This window comes from Balaenoptera musculus, chromosome 14, assembly GCF_009873245.2.
Source record: "Balaenoptera musculus isolate JJ_BM4_2016_0621 chromosome 14, mBalMus1.pri.v3, whole genome shotgun sequence".
Taxonomy (NCBI): domain Eukaryota; kingdom Metazoa; phylum Chordata; class Mammalia; order Artiodactyla; family Balaenopteridae; genus Balaenoptera; species Balaenoptera musculus.
The window spans coordinates 52,337,525-52,355,580 of NC_045798.1; the positions used below are offsets into that span (position 1 = coordinate 52,337,525).

Here is an 18,056-nt window from a genome sequence, read left to right on the forward strand (position 1 = left end):
CCAAATTGAAGAATAAAAACCATATGATCATCTCAATAGATGCAGAAAAAGCTTTTGACAAAATTCAACACCCATTTATGATAAAAAACCCTCCAGAAAGTAGACATAGAGGGAACTTACCTCAACATAATAAAGGCCATATATGACAAACCCAGAGCCAACATCATTCTCAGTGGTGAAAAACTGAAACCATTTCCACTAAGATCAGGAACAAGACACAGTTGCCCCCTCTCACCACTATTATTCAACATAGTCTTGGAAGTTTTAGTCACAGAAATCAGAGAAGAAAAAGAAATAAAAGGAATCCAAATTGAAAAAGAAGAAGTAAAGCTGACAGTGTTTGTAGATGACATGGTACTATACATAGAGAATCCTAAAGACTGTACGAGAAAACTACTAGAGCTAATCAATGAATTTGGTAAATTTGCAGGATACAAAATTAACGCACAGAAATCTCTTGCATTCCTATACAGTAATGATGAAAAATCTGAAAGAGAACTTAAGGAAACACTCCCATTTACCACTGCAACAAAAAGAATAAAATACCTAGGAATAAACCTACCAAAGGAGACAAAAGGCCTGTATGCAGAAAACTATAAGACACTGATGAAAGAAATTAAAGGTGATACAAACAGATGGAGAGATATACCATGTTCTTGGATTGGAAGAATCAACATTGTGTAAATGACTATACTACCCAAAGCAATCTACAGATTCAATGCAATCCCTGTCAAACTGCCAATGGCATTTGTCACAGAACTAGAACAAAAAATTTCACAATTTGTATGGAAACACCAAAGACTCTGAATAGCCAAAGCAATCTTGAGAAAGAAAAACGGAGCTGGAGGAATCAGGCTCCCTGACTTCAGACTATACTACAAAGCTACAGTAATCAAGACAGTATTGTACTGGCACAAAAACAGAAATACAGATCAATGGAACAGGACAAAAGCCCAGAGATAAACCCACGCACATATGGTCACCTTATCTTTGATAAAGGAGGGAAGAATATACAATGGAGAAAAGACACCCTCTTCAATAAGTGGTGCTGGGAAAACTGCACAGCTACATGTAAAAGAATGAAATTAGAAAACCTCCTAACACCATACACAAAAAATAAACTCAAAATGGATTAAAGAGCTAAATGGAAGGCCAGACACTATAAAACACTTAGAGGGAAACATAGAACACTATGACATAAATCACAGTAAGATCCTTTTTGACCCACTTCCTAGAGAAATGGAAATAAAAACAAAAATAAACAAATGGGACCTAATGAAACTTAAAAGCTTTTGCACAGCAAACAGAACCATAAAGAAGACGAAAAGACAACCCTCAGAATGGGAGACAATATTTGCAAATGAAGCAATTGACAAAGGATTAATCTCCAAAATATACAAGCAGCTCGTGCAGCTCAATATCCAAAAAACAAACAACCCAATCCAAAAATGGGCAGAAGACGTAAGTAGACATTTCTCCAAAGAAGATATACAGATGGCCAACAAACACATGAAAGGATTCTCAACATCACTAATTATCAGAGAAATGCAAATCAAAACTACAATGAGGTATCACCTCACACCGGTCAGAATGGCCGTCATCAAAAAACTCTACAAACAATAAATGCTGGAGAGGGTGCAGAGAAGAGGGAACCCTCTTGCACTGTTGGTGGGAATGCAAATTGATACAGCCACTATGGAGAACAGTATGGAGGTTCCTTAAAAAACTAAAAACACTGAGAAAACCATAATTCAAAAAGAGTCATGTACCAAAATGTTCATTGCAGCTCTATTTACAATAGCCAGGACATGGAAGCAACCTAAGTGTCCGTCATCGGATTAATGGATAAAGAAGATGTGGCACATATATACAATGGAATATTACTCAGCCATAAAAAGAAATGAAATGGAGGTATTTGTAGTGAGGTGGATGGAGTTAGAGTCTGTCATACAGAGTGAAGTAAGTCAGAAAGAGAAAAACAAATGCAGTATGCTAACACATATATATGGAATCTAAGGAAAAAAAAAAAAGGTCATGAAGAACCTAGTGGCAAGATGGGAATAAAGACACAGACCTATTAGAGAATGGGCTTGAGGATATGGGGAGGGGGAGGGGTAAGATGTGACAGGGTGAGAGAGTGGCATGGACATATATACACTACCAAATGTAAAATAGATAGCTAGTGGGAAGCAGCCGCATAGCACAGGGAGAACAGCTTGGTGCTCTGTGACCACCTAGAGGGGTGGGATAGGGAGGGTGGGAGGGAGGGAGATGCAAGAGGGAAGAGATATGGGAACATATGTATATGTATAACTGATTCACTTTGTTATAAAGTAGAAACTAACACACCATTGTAAAGCAATTATACTCCAATAAAGATGTTTAAAAAAAAAAAAAAAAGAATCATGTATCATGATGTTCATTGCAGCTCTATTTACAATAGCCAAGACATGGAAGCAACCTAAGTGCCCATTGACAGATGAATGGATAAAGAAGATGTGGCACATGTATACAATGGAATATTACTCAGCCATAAAAAGAAACGAAATTGAGTTATTTGTAATGAGGTGGATGGACCTAGAGTCTGTCATACAGAGTGAAGTAAGTCAGAAAGAGAAAAACAAGTACCGTATGCTAACACATATATATGGAATCTAAAAAAAAGAAAAAATGGTTCTGAAGAACCTAGGGGCAGGACAGGAAAAAAGACGTAGATGTAGAGCATGGACTTGAGGACACGGGGGGGGTGGGTAGGGTAAGCGGGGACTAAGTGAGAGAGTGGCATAGACATACATACACTACCAAGTGTAAAATAGATAGCTAGTGGGAAGCAGCCGCATAGCACAGGGAGATCAGCTCTGTGCTTTGTCTCCACCTAGAGGAGTGCGATAGGGAGGGTGGGAGGGAGACGCAAGAGGAAGGAGATATGGGGATATATGTATATGCATATCTGATTCACTTTGTTATGCATCAGAAACTAACACACCATTGTAAAGCAATTATATTCCAATAAAGATGTTAAAAAAAAACAGGTTGTATTGATTTAAAGCAGCCTTCCAAATGGAGAAAATACTTCTTCAGGTCTAGCTGAAACAGGGAACCTTACACAAAAGATACATTTTTAGGCAGGTTAGAAGCAAGATAAAATGCATGACTTTCATTAGAAATGTTTTTGTAACCTTGTCTTCATCTACCATTCATCTACCATGAATGCTTGAAAACATGTATATCCTTAGTGTTATGTGGAAAGGAAACTAGTATAAATAATTCAAAATTCTAATCAACCTGGTACATTGATAGCCTGCTTTTTAAGATATCTGCATACGAACTTTTAAATAAGGGTCCTTGCCTTTAAAGTTGGAGAAATAAATATTGTGTCTCCATTGTATAGCTGGTTTCCTGGAAAACCTCAGGGTTCAATGATCTGAGCAAAATACACGATGTAAAGCATCTTAGGTCCAAGTCTGTTTCTGCCCCATATTGTTCTGTGACTCTGCAAGAAACAAGGTAAAGACCGTAAGGCTTAGAAAACTCTTATAAAGCTAGTTATATATTCTAATTAGATATCTTTCCATGGCTTCTTGTTTTGTTGCTATTATTCAAACAGAATGAGTAGAGTCCAGAAGAAAATGGGTGAGGCATTTGCCTCTTCTTCCCTTTGTAAGTGTCCAGAACATTGAGTTTTCCTCTGTTTGATTTGGAGATTTGTTTCCCTTCCTAACAGGTTACTGTTGTCAGGAAATTGAACAACACTGCGGCCTTGCACTGAATTTGCCATAAATTTCTCTTTTAATTAAATGGAAAATTTCAGACTTGTATCAGTGGTTTGTACCCCAGCACAGATCACAACTTAATAAGAGTATAAACATTCATATGAAATTCTTGTCTAGCTCTGCTAGTCAATGCATCTTGGTATCAGTTTTTCTTTTACCAATAATCTGTTTTCAATTGCACATATTGTCATTGAGTGCCAAACTAGATATATAATTTGGACCTGAGTGTTTATCTCAGAAAATGTGTTCTTTTTTTGAAAAGGGAAAAAAGGAAATGATTGTGCAGTAAGAAATATAACATGATCAGAAACTTTATTTGCTTCAAGAGAGGAAAATCTGTGAGGTTAGAACAATTTAAAATTTTTAATGCATTGGTATTTTTAGGTGTCTTTTTGGCTAAAGACCACATAGCCTATCTTTGGGTTGCTTTGATTCCAAATCCAAACCTCACATGAAATTCAGTGGGCGCTCCTTTACTTTTATTCCTTTATTCATTTCTCTAACATTTTTAAAGTGCCTGCTGTGATAGAGAGAGATCAAGATTAATAAACTATGATTTCAGGAACTCACAGGCCACTTCAGGTGATAGTAATATAATCAAATAATTTTAGCTATATGCTATTTACTATAATGAAATGCTTAACTCTGCATGGAGGTCAAAGTTAGGAGGAAGAGGTGACATAAAGCTCAATTTGAAAGGATAAGTAAGAATTGCGTAGGACTGGGGGCAGGCAAAACATTTGAAGCAGAATATAGAGTATGTGCTGTCTGTATATATTAAGTAGTATGTAGGTGTTCAGAGTAAAGGGAGGACCTGCCCTAGTGAAGCTCTTTGAGTTCTAGATCCCCTGAGAGCCTCGTGACTAATGGACCGCGTGAGAGTGGGAGGCACATGGTCAGCTGTCTTTACCTCGAGGGACCCTGAGTAAAACAGCTCTTTCTGTCCATGAGCTTCTCTCTGATGGGAAAACAGGATCTAGCCAAACAGTGGGGGAAATGGTGAACAAACTTGTGTTCTGGCAAGGGTCACTGTAGCCTCCTCAATGTCATCTTTAACTGGCGTGGCCTCTGCAGCACTGGGCACAGTTGACTACATCTTTCTATTGATTCCTCCTCTCTGCCTGCCCTTTACATGTTGTTACATTGGCCCTCTTTTCTCTCATTTTGAACATTTTTTTCTCCAAGAGGCTTTCCCTGGCTCCATCATCTGGGTCCCCTTAGGAAGTGCTTGCATAGAACTACATTAATGTTCTTGCTATTGCTTTCATCATTTCTTATCTTAAGTATGTAAGATAAGTATCTTAAGTATCTTGGGGCAGAGTGGAATAATGATGCTCCTTGAGGCTTTAAAACAGAAGAATGACCCCTTAAAGACACTCAGGTTGAAGATAGACAAATCTACCATGGAAATCCAGAAGCTGTTGAAGGATGTGAAAGAAAGCAATCCAAACTTGACGATTGAATGCAAGTGCTTGCATAGAACTACATTAATGTTCTTGCTATTGCTTTCATCATTTGTTATCTTAAGTATGCACTTGATTACCCACCCTCCTTGCTGGATGGTACGCTCCCTGCAGGAGACAGTGTTGGTCTTGTTCATCATTGTATGTCTAGCACCTGGCACAGTCTCTGGTGTTAATGTACTCAGTAAATGTTATTTAGTGTTTATTGAGCTCCTATTACGTAAGCTAAGGAATTCAGCGGTAAACAAAACAGACAAATATTCCTGGCCTAACGGTGCTTCTTTGTTGAATGAATGAAAGAATGAACAAACAAACAAAACTGAATACTTTCCTAGACAATGTTCAACACTCTTATGTCTTCAGCCACCACTTACAAAGTGATTAACTCCCAAATCTCTCTTTCTAATGAGACCTCTTCTTTGAATTCCAGGCCCAGGGATTCAAATGTCCCAATTGGCCATCTCAACTAAATGCTCCCCAAGCATCTCCAACTCAGTGTGTCTAAAGCTGCACCCCTTCCCCCATACCTTTTTTTTGTTCTGCATTCCCTGTCTTGGTAAATGGACCTGTGCATCATACAACTGGTCATACATCTTGCTACCCAATTTATAACTTGACATTGTCTTAAATTTCCCTCTTCAACTCAGTCACCTCCTAATTCCTACCATTATTACTTCAATTCAGACCCCTCTCATCTCTAGCTTTAGACTGTTATAGCCATTTTCTCATTGGTTGCTTTCATTCTGTCTTCAAGCTCTCCACTCCACGCTTCACATTCCAACCAAAGGTATCTTTACAGCATACAAATTGGTTGTAAGACATCAATGGGTTATATAGAAATAAAATCCAAACAACTTAGTGTAACATTCAAGATCTGGCCCCTGTTTGTCTCTGCAGCCTCTTCACTCATTCTCCCTACTCGCCACCAGCTGACCATCCATACTGTCCTATTTGCAGTTCCCTTAATGTGCAAATCTGTTTCATTTCTCCATGCCTTTGCTCCTGATGACCTTTCAGCCAAGGGTACTCCCTTTCCTTCCTACCCAGTGCATCTGTAAACTCCTCTTCCAGAATTCATTTCTAGGGTCACATCTTCTCTGAAGCATTTTCTGACTTCCCCTCAATGTTGTCAAAGTGACCACTTACCCCCATTTTAAAAAATCCATTGTACCCTTTTTTTAAATGTCTCTCCCAGAACATGTTATCCTTATTTATTTAAATCTTTAAACCCTTTGATGTCTTTTTTATCTCAGCTTTATTTAGATGTATTCGGCATATAACATTATGTAAGTTTAAGGTGTAATATGTAATATGTATATATTGTGAAATGATTACCACAGTAAGATTAGTTAACACATCTATTACCTCATATAGTTACCTGTGTGTGTGTGTTGAGAACATTTAAGATGTACTTTCTTAGCAACTTTCAAGTATACAATACAGTGTTGTTAACTGTAGTCACCATGTTGTACATTACATTCCGTAGAGCTTATTCATTCTAAAACTGTACATTTGTATACTTTGACCACACTCACCCATTTCCCCCACCCTCCTGAGCCATTGGCAACCACCAGTCTCCTCTCCGTTTCTATGAGTTCAGTTTCTTTAGATTCTACATATAAGTGAGATTATGCAGTATTTTTCTTTCCCTGTCTGATTTATTTCACTTAGCATAATGCCCTCAAGTTTTTATCCATGTTGTTACAAATGGGAAGACTTCCTTCTTTTTTAAGACTGAATAATATTGCATTGTATATATGTGTGTGTGTGTGTTTGTGCATATATGTGTGTGTGTGTGTGTGTATAACATTTTAATCCATTCATCTGTTGACAGACACTTAGGTTGTTTACATGTCTTGGCTGTTGTAAATAATGCTGCAATGAACATGAGGGTGTAGATATTTCTTCAAGATAGTGATTTCATTTCCTTCGGGTATATACCCAGAAGTGGAATTGCTGGATCATATTTTTAATTTTTGGGGGAACCTCTGTACTGTTTTTCATAGTGGCTGCCCCAATTTACATTCCCATCAATGGTTTTCAAGGGTTCCCTTTTCTCCACATCCTCACCAGCACTTGTTATCTCTTGTTCCCTTGATGTAAAAAGTCTATTGAATGTATGCTTGTGCTCTGCCCTATGCTAAATTCTTTTCTTTTATTAGCTCATTCATATTCATAGCTGCCCTGTGAGGTGAGGTAGGTATTATTATTCCCAGGTGAGGGTGTCAGAGAAGTTTCTTGTCAAAGTTATATCATTACTAAGTACCAGAATTAAGATTTGAGCCAGGAGTGTTGGATGACACCTAAGTCTGCGCTTTTACTCATTCTACATTACTGCCTTTGTTAAATAACTGGAAGAAACCTTAATGGGCCTTTTTTATATGGCCTTTTGCCGCCATGGATGTGCCTATTCTTCGCTCAAATGACAGGTTCCAGTTAGTGTATCATCAGACCATACTAAGTGTTAGTCACCTGACTTAATGACCACGGATAAATGGAGTTGTAGAGCTCTTAGGAGTCTGACCTGATGTTTAGGTTTCTGCTTCTTTCATGATAACTTATGATGGGAGTAGGAAGACAAGAAGTGACTGAATAATAGTAGAAAGAAGAAAACACGAAAAACACAAACAAAAACAAGAAAAGGTTTTTTACAACTTTTTATTATGACAGTTTCCAAATATATAGAAAAGTTGACAGAATAGTGCAATGAACCACCATATACCTGCCACCTAGATTCCACAGTTGTTGACATTTTGCTCTATTTGCTTTGCCTCCTCATATATATATGTATATATATACAAATCTATATACATATTTATGTTTACTTATATAAATTTATAATATAAATTAAATAAATTTACATATATAAAATTTATTTTGCTTATTTTTTTTACTACTTGAAAGTGGCAGGTGTCATATGTCACCCCTAAGTACTTCACACTCATCTCATAAGAATAAGAACATTTCTCTTTATAAGCCACATTATGATACCTAAGACAATAAGCAGTAATTCTATAATATCAACTGGTATTGAGTCCCTATTCCAACTCCCCTAGTTGTCCCAAGAATGTCTTTTATAGCTATTTCTCTTCCTGAGCCAGGATTCAGTCTGATTCATGGTTTATGGTTTACATTTGGTTGTGTCATGGTTTACATTTGGTTGTGTCTTTGCTCTCTTAATCTAAAATAGGCCTACCCACTTTTTCCCCCCATGACTTGACTTTTTTGAAGAGTTCAGGTCAAGTGCTTTGCAAAATCTCCCACATTATGGATTTGTCTGATTGTTTCCTTGTGGTATAATTGTTTCCTTGTGGTATAATATAATTTGTTCCTTTATTTCTTTTAATTCCTGTGCAGTGGGAGTGGGAGTTAGATTTACATATTTGGTTTGATTCAGGTAAAACAGTCTTGGCAAGAATATTTCTTAGGTAATGTTGCCTGGCTCAGACATTAAGAGGTACATAATGTCTGGTTTTTTCACTATTAGTAATCCTACATTAATTTACTTTGTTTAGGTGATGACTACCAGATTTTACCATTTAAAGGTACATTTTCTTCTTTGCTATAAATAACTAATCTTGACACCTTATGAATATCTTATTTATTAACCTTTTACGTACTGGTTTTAATATCAATTAGTGATCCTCACCTGAATTAGTTATTACATTGGGGATTGCAAAATGGTGATTTTTAAAATTTGACCATTCCTTCTAAGTAATTAGCATTTTTCTATAAAGAAGAACTTCAATTTTTTCCACTTTCACTCTTCCCTTCTTTTGAAGTATCACTATGAACTGGTAGATTTTTATTTATTTAATTTGCTATTAATTAGAGTTATTCCTTTTGATGCTCAAATTGTCCAAAACTTGGCTGAGTCCCCTTCAGGGTTGCTGCTATTCCTTTTGATAAGCCCTCATCTATTCGTCTTTAAACACTTTCTTACATTAAAATAACAAGAGTTTCAAGCTCACTTTGTACTTTCCCTACCCCAGAATGGGAATCAGCCATTTTTCTGAGGAATCGGTTCCCAAAAAGGAGTTGTTTGAAAAAAATTGATTATTCTCCCTTTTCTCCTCTCATGGAAACCTTTCTTCATTTCATTCTGTATTAGATCAGGATTTACGTAGTAAACTACCAGATTCAAGTATCCTAGATACCCGAGGCAGGGGTGGGATGGGGTGATGGGAGTGGTCTCTGCTCCACCAGAGGAATTCTTCCAGTTTAAGACAATCACTTGGGCAGCATGCTACTAGTATATTCTGTCTTCTGGTCCTTCTACTTCCACCCCTGATTTTTCTGTCACACAGTTTTTATTCTTTCATCTCCCTATTCATTCGGCTTCAATCTTTAGTTTTATTTTTCTATATAATGCATTTTGGAGTTAAGGCTTTAAGCTTTGCAAAATGACCATTTCCAACATCCATTTCAGCTAATTAATTTGATATGTTTAGGTTTTGATGTGATGTTGCTCAATATTAGTTTATATTTATTTCTGTTATCTTACGAAGCTTGCTTTCTCTGATGAGGCTGTGATGACTGCTGTTTCTCTCAGTTCTTGAATGGTGGTTGGGCAGACCAGCAGTATGCTAGGTTCACATCATGGTTGGTGCACACCTTCCCTTAGGTTCAATTTCCTACATCTGTTGCATTCTTTTCTGTCAGTTGACCAGGCTTGAGTTAAGTATGTCTTCTTTCTCACTGTATTCCCTCCCCCAAATCAGTTAAGAAGGCATTTTACTTACATTTTCCTAACATAAATCTCTCTCTCCAGATGGAGGGTTGAAGTCTCATTGTGCTAAGGAGGAAGGAAAATTACTGTTTTGCGCGTACATATATTTTGGATTTTACAGGAAAGGGGAGGGCATTTCAAAATCTGGTGAATCAATACAGATATAAAAAATTGATAAACATAGGACTGCTTGTTTTTATATTCTGTCACATAGCATGTGTTTAAATGAATTTGCCTATAATTTGTCTTCAAATGTTGACATTTAACTCTTAGACTGTATAATTGTGCTGGCTTTTTCGAGAATAAAATTGATATTCTGTGTCCAGGATAATATGTTCACCTATTACAAACATTATTGCCTATGGTAACAGCTAGAATAAAAAATTCTTTTTATATACATCATAGCTGGCAGAGGCTCTTGGGACCGCCACAAATCATTCCTGTCTTTTTGAGCTTGCTGAGGAAAAGCATGGAAATGTAAAACCAACCTGGTCTGATATAGATTGGCCTTGAAAACATACTAGCTTATCTAGACCACTGTTCATTGTATTGTTGGGGTTGTTTTTAAGATGCTGAGTATTAAACATGCTCTTCTACGTAATGTATTGTTTAGTTTAGTAACCTATCCTTTCCTTATGAACCAGCTCCTCTTCTACAAGCCGTCTCTGGTTTTTGTTAAAGGTTAACAATGAGAATAATGAAGCAGTTGGGTATTTATTCAGTCAAGATTGGCACAAGTTATTAGAATAGGAATCTGCCCAGAAGCAGTGATTAGGTTATGAAAATGTTAAGAAGAACACTGAAGCCAGTCACCATTTTTGACATTTAAGAAATACTGTTCCCACCCTTAATCATGATGGCCTGTTATAAGAGTATTTATACAGAATAATCTTATTGGACAGTAATTTTTATACCAACAGCATATATAATTAGGTGTTGGGGAGATTCAGAAATGATCTGAGAGAAGAATGGGCCTGGGGAAGAAATTACCACAGTGAGAAATAAGGAACAGAGAACTCTCCCTTGGATAGAGCTCCCTGTCTTCCAGACACCTGATCTGTGCAGTTCAGTATCTTCTTCCTGAGCACTTTGCAAGTTTGAGGAGATGTGGGAGAGGGTACCCCAAGTTAGGTTGCTGTGTTCTTCATACTAGACTGTAAAACATGTAGGGAGGTATATGGGCAGAAAATTTCCTGATGATGCTTTTATTAATGAAATATTGACATTATACAAAACCAAACAAATAGGACAAAAATCTAATCAGAATCCTGTTGCGTTTAATATAGTTATAGCCTCCTATGTAAATTAGGCAGTAATTACTTTGACCAAAACAGTATCATCACTTCCACCCTGAATTTTTTAGTAACAGCTTTATTGAGATATAATTCACATACAATAAAAATCACCCTTTGAAAGTATAGAATTCAGTGGTTTTGAGTATATTCCCAAAGGTGTGCAAAGACAACCTTCCAATTCCAGATCATGTTCATTGCCTCCCCCATAAAACTCATACCCATCAGCAATTGCACCCTATTTCCCTCCTCCGTCTTTTGGCAACCACTAATATACTTTCTATCTATATGGACTTGCCTATTCTGGACATTTCTCTTTTTTTCCCCATTTATCTTTTCTCACATAATGGGTACTTTGGAAAATTGGAGAAGAGGACAGAAAGTGAACATGGATGAATATAACTCTTACTTGTGATCTGGTATACTTAGAACTAAGTATTCTTCTCCCTGGCTCATTGGAAGAGGTATTTTAAACAACAACATACACAGAATTTGTAGCCTTTTGTGTCTGGCTTCTTTAGCATATAATATATTCAAGTTTCACTCATATAGTAGAATATAGTGATACTTTGTTTCTTTTTATGGCTGAATAATATTCCATTTTATATGTATACCACAGTTTGTTTATCCATTTGTCACTTGATAGACATTTGGATTGTTTTCACTTTTTCACTGTTATGGATAATGCTGCTCTGAATATGCATGTATAAGTTTTTAATGTGAACCTATATTTTCAATTCTCTTGGGGAATTGGAGTAGAGTTGTGGGTCATATGGTAACTCTGTGTCTAACTTTTTGAGGTACTGCTAAATTATTTTCCAAAGCAGCAGCATTTTACATTCCCATCAGCTATGTGGGAGGGTTCTAATTTCACCGTATTCTTGCCAGTGCTTGTTATTGTCAGTCTTTTTGATTATAGCCATCCTAGTAAAGGCAAAGTGGTATCTCATTGTGATTTTGATTTGCATTTCCTAGTAGCTAATGGCTAACGATGTAAAGCATCTTTTCTTGTGCTGCTTAGCCATTTGTATATTTTCTTTTGGGAAATGTCTATTCAAGTCCTTTGCCCATTTTTAATTAGATAATAGTTTTTTATTGTTGAGTCATATAACATCTTTACATATATATGGATACCAGACCTTTATCATTTGTATGATTTGCAAATATTTTCTCTCATTCTGGAGGTTATCTTTTCAATTTCTTAATAGTGTCCTTTGAAGCACAAAGTTTTAAAATTTGAAATCCAATTTATTTATTTATTCTTCATTGCTGTGCTTTTAGGTGACCATTGCCTAATCCAAGGTCACAAAGATTTGCTTTTATAAAGTTTATAGTTTTAGCTATTACATTTAGGTCAGTGATCCATTTTCAGTTAGTTTTATATATGGTGTGAGATGGGGGTCCACCTTCATTCTTTTGCATGTGTTTGTTTTTATCAAATTTAAAGACTTGAGAAAGAAAAATTTTAATGGGATAAACATTGTTACTCCCTGTGAATTATTGTTTCATGATTTTGAAGGGGATACATATGCTGTGTTCATCTGAAGACTACAGCTTACCTGCACTCTCACCAAGTATGGTTACATTTCTGTCTCTATTTTGTTTGTTGAAATCTGAAAAGCAATACAGATGTATGCAGTTTAAATCCATTTATTAGCTTTTTCCCTTAATTTGCAATCTCACCTCTTCAGCTACAGTATAAAGAATGCCAAGAACTTCTAAGCCTCTATCAGAAATATCTATCAGAACAGCAGGAGAAGCTCACTGTGTCTCTCTCAGAACTTGGTGCTGCTAAAATTCAGGAACAACAGGTAAGCATCTTTTTTCTTACCTTTTCTTGTCTTTAATGGATCAGCAAGATGTCAGAAGAGTCATTTGCCTTTTACTTTGTCTCACTGTATTCAACATTGTCTTTAGACCTACAGTTACAGCATGTGATTGAGTTGGTTTCATTTACTTCCCTGTTTCCCTTTCCTCTTCTGTTCCTGGGGCCCAGAGGTCAGGAATGATTACTTGAAGCAGGCTCTGGGTCAGGAGGGAAGCTTCTGGTTGTATGAAAGCACAGCAGGAGTGATAAAGAAAACCCACTGCTCTGTTACTTAATGAAGATCAGGTGGGCTCTTTTTTTTTTACTCATAAGCCTCTTGTAACTCATGTTTAGAGTTTTAGAATAATGAAAGTGTCTTGGCAACTTGTAAAAGCTTTAATTGGAGAAAACTGGAACATTTAGCGTGATTCTGTGTTTGTATATATGTATTAATCACATAAGTATATATGAGAGTGTTTGCATATTAACATTTATATACATATCATCAAATAGTATATATTATATAGTTAAATGAAAGTTCAGAACCCTGCCAGTTGTGATGTGAAACAAGTTCTGAAGACTTACTTCTTGCCCTCTAGCAAGTGACATTGGTTGTCTTTTTCATATCCAAATGAATTTAAATGGATGAGGATAGCTTTTGTATTAAAACGTTGTAGAAAAAACTATATAGTGTCAAAGTCATTCATATTATTATTAAAACATGGATAATGTACTAACTAAAGGGTTATCCTCTCCCTTTGAATAGTAACAGGTCTTGAATGGTTTTCTGTAACCCTTCTAAAGAACACTGTTCTGTTCAACCTAGAGACACCTGTCTCAGATGGGTTAAGAGTTTTGGCTAAGAAAACTCCAGTTTTAAACCTCAAGTTTGGACATATGGAAAAGTAAAAAGAAAAGAAAGAAAGAATAATAATTTTGCTGGAATGTGGCATAGCTTAGACTTTTAACATACCCTCCTTTTTTTTTTTTTTGAAGTCACAGTATTTATAAGAAAGAACCAAAGTATGAATGGTTTATTTGTATTCTAACTTGAAATATTTTCTTTTGTTCTGTTTTCTGAAAACCTAGGCTATAAAATGAGGCAGAGGAAGGTGGAAGCTAATCTTTTTATCTGGATTTGTTTTGCCACTTTGAAAAAGGGCAGGCAGTTTTTAAGGTGGCACTTGCCTAATGCTCTCATGGGTGGGCTAGAGAAAATTATAGCATGAAGATCAGATTTCTGACTTTTGTCTTTGCGTTTCCACTCCCTCTTTCTCTATGACAGGTGTTAAAGGGCACAAAAACGTTGGCCAAGGGTAGTGGAGGAGAGGCTGAGGGACTTTTCAATTGCCAGTAGTTAAGGATATAGACTGAGAGTCAAGAAATAGTCATTAGGGAGTTCTAAAGACATCTAGATAAGGAGGCCTAGCCCTTTTTCTATCTACTGCTGAAATGAGGGGAAAATAAAACTTTCTTAAAGGGTAGTGTTTTATGTTTAAAAGAGTGATTCTTGGAGGTTTCCCTAGAGACCAATCATAGTTAACACTGCCTCTCTTAACCTCAACCTTGAGGAGCAAAACCAAAAAATTACAAATACTAGGAAGAAACTGCTGGTCAAGGGTATGGAGAAAGTATACTCTCAAAAGGAGATACTTTTGAATTTTCATTTTGACTTAATCATGAGAAAATTTTAAAACCATGTTTTCAGGAAGTGCCTGGTGATCAGACTTTAGATTATGTCCTATATATAATGAAAATGAAATTGAGACCACTTGTAGACTCTGCTATTTGAACCGAGAGAGGGAAAATAAGTTTCTTTTTGAATACCAAGTGGAGACTGTCACCTGTTTCCTTTGTTATCTGATTTGTTCTTTGTGACAGGCTTCTCTTAGGTAAGCAAAGGTAAGCACCTTCTCACTCACCCTTATGGGAATTGGGTGAATTTGGTGGACAAGTCTACTTCCTGTCAGGAAGGGCATCATTGTGAACACTCTGAATGAGGATGTGGTAAAGTTAGAGGTCCTCTTTATGTGCTCACAAATAGACTACTCATCTGTATCATAGCACTGTTCTTGTTCTTTTGTAATCATTGTTTATTCATCCATCTCTCTCACCAAGCTTTTTTAAAAACAGCATCCTGTTGGTTTTTTTATACTCAGAGCCTAACACAGGTTGGCCTAATAAAGTTTTAATTTTTATTTAACAAAATTTAATATGGTAAATACTGTGTGCGCCAGGTACTGTTCTAAGCTCTTAACACACATTAAATCGTTTAGTCCCTCAGTAGCCCAATGAAGTTATTGTCCCCATTTTACAGAGGAGGAATCCCAGGCAGAACAAGAGACTTGCCTTGTCATCCAGGTAGCAAGTTAGGAAATCAAGATATGAACCTAAACAGTCTGACTCCATATTTTCTTGAAGAGAGAAAGACAAGAAAATCTTGAGATAGCTAAAAGATATTGAAAATTTGCTTTGCAAGCCCTTGTTTCTATGACCAACCCTCTTTTGGATCTTAACCTGAAATCCAGTTTTTTGAATGCCAGAGCACAAATGCACTAGAGATGGTGGGAAACTATTTGATTTTCCTGTGAGTAGCCATAATGTCAGGTAAACATAAAATTTTATTTGTTCTCAAAATAAGGTTTTTTCATAGGCAGAACACTATGACATAAATCACAGCAAGATCCTTTTTGACCCACCTCCTAGAGAAATGGAAATAAAAACAAAAATAAACAAATGGGACCTAATGAAACTTAAAAGCTTTTGCACAGCAAAGGAAACCATAAACAAGACCAAAAGACAACCCTCACAATGGGAGAAAATATTTGCAAATGAAGCAACTGACAAAGGATTAATCTCCAAAATTTACAAGCAGCTCATGCAGCTCAATATCAAAAAAACAAACAACCCAATCCAAAAATGGGCAGAAGACCTAAATAGACATTTCTCCAAAGAAGATACACAGATGGCCAACAAACACATGAAAGAATGTTCAACATCATTAATCATTCGAGAAATGCAAATCAAAACTACAATGAGATATCATCTCACACCGGTCAGAATGGCCATCATCAAAAAGTCTGGAAACAATAAATGCTGGAGAGGGTGTGGAGAAAAGGGAACCCTCTTGCACTGTTGGTGGGAATGCAAATTGATACAGCCACTATGGAGAACAGTATGGAGGTTCCTTAAAAAACTAAAAATAGAACTACCATACGCCCAGCAATCCCACTATTGGGCATATACCCTGAGAAAACCAAAATTCAAAAAGAGTCATGTACCAAAATGTTCATTGCAGCTCTATTTACAATAGCCAGGACATGGAAGCAACCTAAGTGTCCATCAACAGATGAATGGATAAAGAAGATGTGGCACATATATACAATGGAATATTACTCAGCCATAAAAAGAAACGAAATTGAGTTATTTGTAGTGAGGTGGATGGACCTAGAGTCTGTCATACAGAGTGAAGTAAGTCAGAAAGAGAAAAACAAATGCAGCATGCTAACACATATATATGGAATCTAAGAAGAAAAAAAAAAAAAGTCCATGAAGAACCTAGGGGCAAGAAGGTAATAAAGACACAGACCTACTAGAGAATGGACTTGAGGATATGGAGAGGGGGAAGGGTAAGCTGTGACAAAGAGAGAGAGTGGCATGGACATATATACACTACCAAACGTAAAATAGATAGCTAGTGGGAAGCAGCCGCACAGCACAGGGAGATCAGCTCGGTGCTTTGTGACCACCTAGAGGGGTGGGATAGGGAGGGTGGGAGGGAGGGAGATGCAAGAGGGAAGAGATATGGGGACAAATGTATATGTATAACTGATTCACTTTGTTATAAAGCAGAAACTAACACACCATTGTAAAGCAATTATACTCCAATAAAGATGTTAAAAAATAAATAAATAAATAAACAGCCAAAAAAAACCCAACAAAATAAGGTTTTTTTAAACTCACCTTCAGATTTTGTGATAGAGATACAGCAGTTCATTTTTCATGAGGCATTCATTTGACTTTAAGAGACTTCTTTTGTTTCTTCTTTGTGTTGGTTGCCATGTGGCTCAAATTGCTCATTATAGGTTTTGTGTATAGTTTTATTAAATTTGCAGTTCTTCAGAAGAATGCCCTAGCTTATGGTTTTCTTTTTACTTCTGCCATTTGGTTGAAAAGAAGTTGCTCCATTTACAGGGCGAATTTTTTCCTTGCTTCTCCCCCATCCTCTTTCTTGCTTTACCTCAAAGATGAATGCATTCTCCATTCATCTTGTAATTTGTTCAGCATTACAAGTTCTTCATTGTGGAATCTAGAAAGATTTTTCACTTGTTCTATTTAGACTGAGATACCTCACTGATGTGTGTCTGTTACTCCATTTCCTTATCTTAAGAAACAGTACTTACCCACAGTATAACCTTGTTCTTAGACATGGGAGGATCTAGTAACCATAGTTTTAACCAGAGTACATTTTAGAAGATAGCTCTTCTTGTCACAGTTGAGTGTTATTATTTTGTGTGTGTGTGAATCTGAACTTAAATAATGTCACCTTAAACTCTGATGCTTATAACTTCTATTTTAATCTCATTTGATAGGCTGTATCATTTCAGGAGAGGTATGGTATTTCCACAGTATTCTTTATATTAAGAGAAAGCCTAGACAGCACTTTGAGTAGCTTTTCCCGCTGCAGTTTGAAAATGTCTCTATGCAAGATTGCCTTAATGTTTTTCTTAACTCTTCCATTTTTTTGCCAAGTAGATGTTAAAAGGTAGATTTGGGTTCATCTTGAGATTTCCCCCTTTTCTATAAAATGGATAAAATCATCATTACTTTTCAGCCATGGGCAATGGATATTAATGAGTCCATGCTTTTCTGATCTGGTAAAAGGCCTTTTATAGAAACTTTTCCATTTTTCCTATGATTACTTGTTCTGTGTTTCTTTATTTAGGTCTAGGTCATGAACTGGACAGAATCTGAACTATAATAGGTAAATCA

General features: G+C 36.5%; 1 protein-coding gene across 6 annotated transcripts in view; it reads left to right on the plus strand.

The window, feature by feature from the left end:
• Positions 1-18,056, plus strand: part of KIAA1328 (KIAA1328 ortholog) — a 367,487-nt gene that overhangs the window by 120,415 nt on the left and 229,016 nt on the right. For all 6 annotated transcript variants that reach the window (XM_036822916.1, XM_036822915.1, XM_036822920.1 and 3 more), the window contains one exon: positions 12,941-13,068. In XM_036822916.1, the coding sequence (XP_036678811.1) occupies positions 12,941-13,068 (128 nt within the window). The remainder of the gene's footprint in view (positions 1-12,940; positions 13,069-18,056) is intronic.